Source organism: Sinocyclocheilus anshuiensis, unplaced genomic scaffold (genome assembly GCF_001515605.1).
Source record: "Sinocyclocheilus anshuiensis isolate Anshui unplaced genomic scaffold, SAMN03320099.WGS_v1.1 scaffold1623, whole genome shotgun sequence".
In the NCBI taxonomy this organism is placed as follows: Eukaryota; Metazoa; Chordata; class Actinopteri; order Cypriniformes; family Cyprinidae; genus Sinocyclocheilus; species Sinocyclocheilus anshuiensis.
In genome coordinates, this window is record NW_015553403.1 from 1,234,454 (window position 1) to 1,237,982 (window position 3,529).

General features: G+C 39.1%; 1 protein-coding gene across 1 annotated transcript in view; it reads left to right on the top strand.

Annotated features, from left to right (window-relative positions):
* LOC107668300 (dolichyl-diphosphooligosaccharide--protein glycosyltransferase subunit STT3B) overlaps window positions 1–3,529 on the top strand; it is a 69,116-nt gene that overhangs the window by 35,169 nt on the left and 30,418 nt on the right. Inside the window, exon 3 of the mRNA XM_016460123.1 lies at window positions 2,554–2,841. Within this exon, the coding sequence (XP_016315609.1) occupies window positions 2,554–2,841 (288 nt within the window). The remainder of the gene's footprint in view (window positions 1–2,553; window positions 2,842–3,529) is intronic.

Genomic DNA, 3,529 nt, shown 5'->3' on the forward strand with positions numbered 1-3,529 from the left:
TCATTGTTCATTGTTTTAAAAAAAAAAAATCTAAAAATTTGTTCATTTTTTGTTCATGTTCACAGTGCATTAACATTTCATTTAAAAAAATATATTAGAAACTGTTGAAATTAAGATTAGTAAATACTGTAGGAGTAATGTTCAGTTCATTGTTAGTTCATGTAAATGTAGATAACAAATTAAAAAAGTGATGAATATTAATAAATGGAACCTTTTTGTAGTGTTACCATATTTCCTTTATTTTTCTTTTTAATATCTTTTCCTTTATTCCATTTTTTCCTTTTCTTTTTTTCTTCTTTTATAAGTCATGTGTGAATACACTGTGAAATACGCATATTGCAGTGGCACATTTTCCAGTATTTTAAATCTATTCTTGACTAATACAAAGGTTTAATTTAAAATCAAGATTTAACCTCAGTGCATGTGAATCTTTCTGCCATCCACACCCACCGCTAAATTAAAATCTATTATGCTGTTTCCTGACAATTCCTTTCACTTCCTAATCTAGAAATACTGCTACAAATTATTTGTAGTTGAATGCATGATGTACACATTGTTGCATTCTCATGCTGAATGTTTGCATTTTATATAGTCGCTTGTGACTCAACATCACAAACGGCATGAAATCATTTCAGCTTCTTCCAAGCTTAGGGATTGGCTCGATTTCTTTGACAGCAGGCTTCTTACATTATAGCACTCTGACCTTGTTCCACGAACTGTTGCTGCTGCAGCATTATTCACATATAGCATCAATACAGAACTTCCAGTAATGTTTCAGCTCTGTAAATGGCTAGATCTGTTTTTTCGGCATTTCAACAACGGTTCTTGTTAATCTATGACCTCTATATGAAAAAAAAAATGCAGTTAAATGCCACAGGCTGTTTATGTGCAAGCGCCTATGGACAGACAGCCTGTGGATGATTTCTGCTTGAAAACTGCATCTTTCGTCCCTAAATAAGGCCACCCCCTTTAACACTCCCTGTCACTGAGAAGTGCAATGCTACTGAACCTAATGAGCTCCTTCCCTGGCTGGAGAAAGTTTGGCTAGCGTTTGGCATCTGACAGCTCTGGTGTTGGAGCTGTAGGGGGGCTGCAGAAGGCAGGGAACAGCATCTGTTATGTACACTTCAAGCAGTCGTTATACGGCCTTCAGAGCAGGCTGGTCTGTTCTCAGCATAGCCTGCAGACGCCGCACGTCACATGAGAGATGAAAAAGAGAGGGTGGGAATGTTGAGGTAAAAGACAGGGTATTTCCTTTCTTGGTGTTTTTGGCTGCTAAATTCAGCTTCGAAAATGAAAATTGTCATCATTTACTCACCCTCATGTTGTTCCAAACCTGTATGACTATTTGTGGAACACAAAAGAAGATATTTTGAAAATGTACTGACCCATCTACAAACGTAGATGAATTTGTTTCTTCATCTGAACAGAAATTTTGCATTACATCACTTCCTCACCATTGGATCCTCGGCAGTGAATGGGTGCCGTCAGAATGAGAATTCAAACAGCTGATAAAAACATTAAAAAAAATCCACATGACTCCAGTCCATCAATTAATGTCTTGTGAAGTGAAAAACTGAGATGCATGTTTATGAGATGCAAATCCATCATTAAGGTTTTCTAACTTTGAACAGTCACTTCTATCCAAAATATCATTTATAAAATACCAATAATCCACAATAACATTTCCTCCAGTGAAAAAGTCTGTATCCTGTTTTCCTCTCGCGTGAAAATATTTGTTTAGAACTGTTTTGGATTGTTTTTGCTTGTAAACAGTTCTTGATCTGTGCATATTTCTCTCCTGATTCAAATGAGACAACTTTTTCACTGAAAAAAGCAATATTGTAGATGGAGGATGCCAACATTTTAAAGATAAAAATATTTTATTGATGGAATTGTCAGTGAAGTATTTGTTTTACACAAACACAGCTTTTCACTTCACGAGACGTTAATTGATGGACTGGAGTCGTATGGATTACTTGTGGATTATTGTGTTGTTTTTATCAGCTGTTTGGACTCTCCTTCTGACGGCACCCATTCACTGCAGGGAAACCACTGGTGATGTGCTAAATTTCTCCAAATCTGTTCTGATAAAGAAACACATCTATTCCTTGGAAAGCCTGAGGGTGATTGAGGGAAATATTGGGGTGAACTATTCCTTTAAGATGATTGATTACCAGGCTTCTAAGGGTGTGCTTGGGCTAAACTTCTCATTATCTTGGGTGTCTTGGGGCCAATCAAATATTTAGGAATGTTTACACACTTTCTTACAGATGCTGATTGTGTTTATTTATTTTTTTCCTCTCTCTCAAACTGCTGCAGGCAAACTTCTGGTTGGTCAATTTTGCATTTGATTACAACTAATAGCAACTGTGTTCCTGTGGCTCAGTGGTGTAGAGCATTGCGTTAGCAGCGCAAAAGGTCGTGGGTTCAATTCCCAGGGAACACACATACTGGTAAAAAAATGTATAGCCTGAATGCACTGTAAGTCGCTTTGGATAAAAGCGTCTGCTAAATGCATAAATTATTACTCCTATATCTCGTCTTTTGCAGGTATATCCTGGTCTGATGGTGACGGCGGGACTGATCCACTACATACTGAATCTGCTTCATGTGACGGTGCACATACGTGATGTCTGCGTGTTTCTGGCCCCCGTTTTCAGCGGCTTGACCTCAATTTCTACCTTCCTGTTGACACGGGAGCTGTGGAACCAGGGTGCCGGCCTGCTGGCAGCATGTTTCATTGCCATCGTACCAGGCTACATATCACGCTCTGTGGCCGGTTCGTTTGACAATGAGGGCATTGCCATTTTTGCCTTGCAATTTACCTACTACTTATGGGTGAGTTAGATTAAAATATCACACTTTGTTTATTCATCTTCGTTCATCAAAACTATCGATTTTTAAATGGGTTGAATAATACAACTATACAACTTGTGTGCCATATACCATGTCTTATGAAGCCATTTGATAGCCATTTATCGTTATTTACTGTTAATCCTGACATCTGTCCTCACTCACCTGGGTGAGCTCACGAGAGAACGAGAGTTCACAGGGGCGGAGCTAGGGTTGGCCACCCCACTCACAACTGCTGCTTTTGTCTTTTTTCTTGACAAGAATTGCATTTATTTAGATGCAGAACTTCGTTATGACCACATCAAACGGGAAACTTTTCAGACGTGCACTCCAACTTCACCTCAGCGCCAGGCGCTAGTCAAACAAGCGCGGAAATGGTAATGAGGGAGCTTCAGTAGAACAACAGTGAACTGTGGTCAAATGAGATGTTGTCAGGCCATATGTCAGTAAATACAAATTTTCCTGTCCTGTCAGCCATTATACTGTGCTCATAGCACGGGCTCTTCAAGTGCACGCACAAATGCAGCAGCGCGTGCTGTGTATCATTTCATATTAAAGCGCAAAAGAAACAAGAGGATGCAATGTCGTAGTTATGTCGTCGGTTAAGTCATGAAGTTACCAAAAAGGCGATTAACTCTTTCCCCGCCAGCATTTTTGAAAAAAGTTGCCAGCC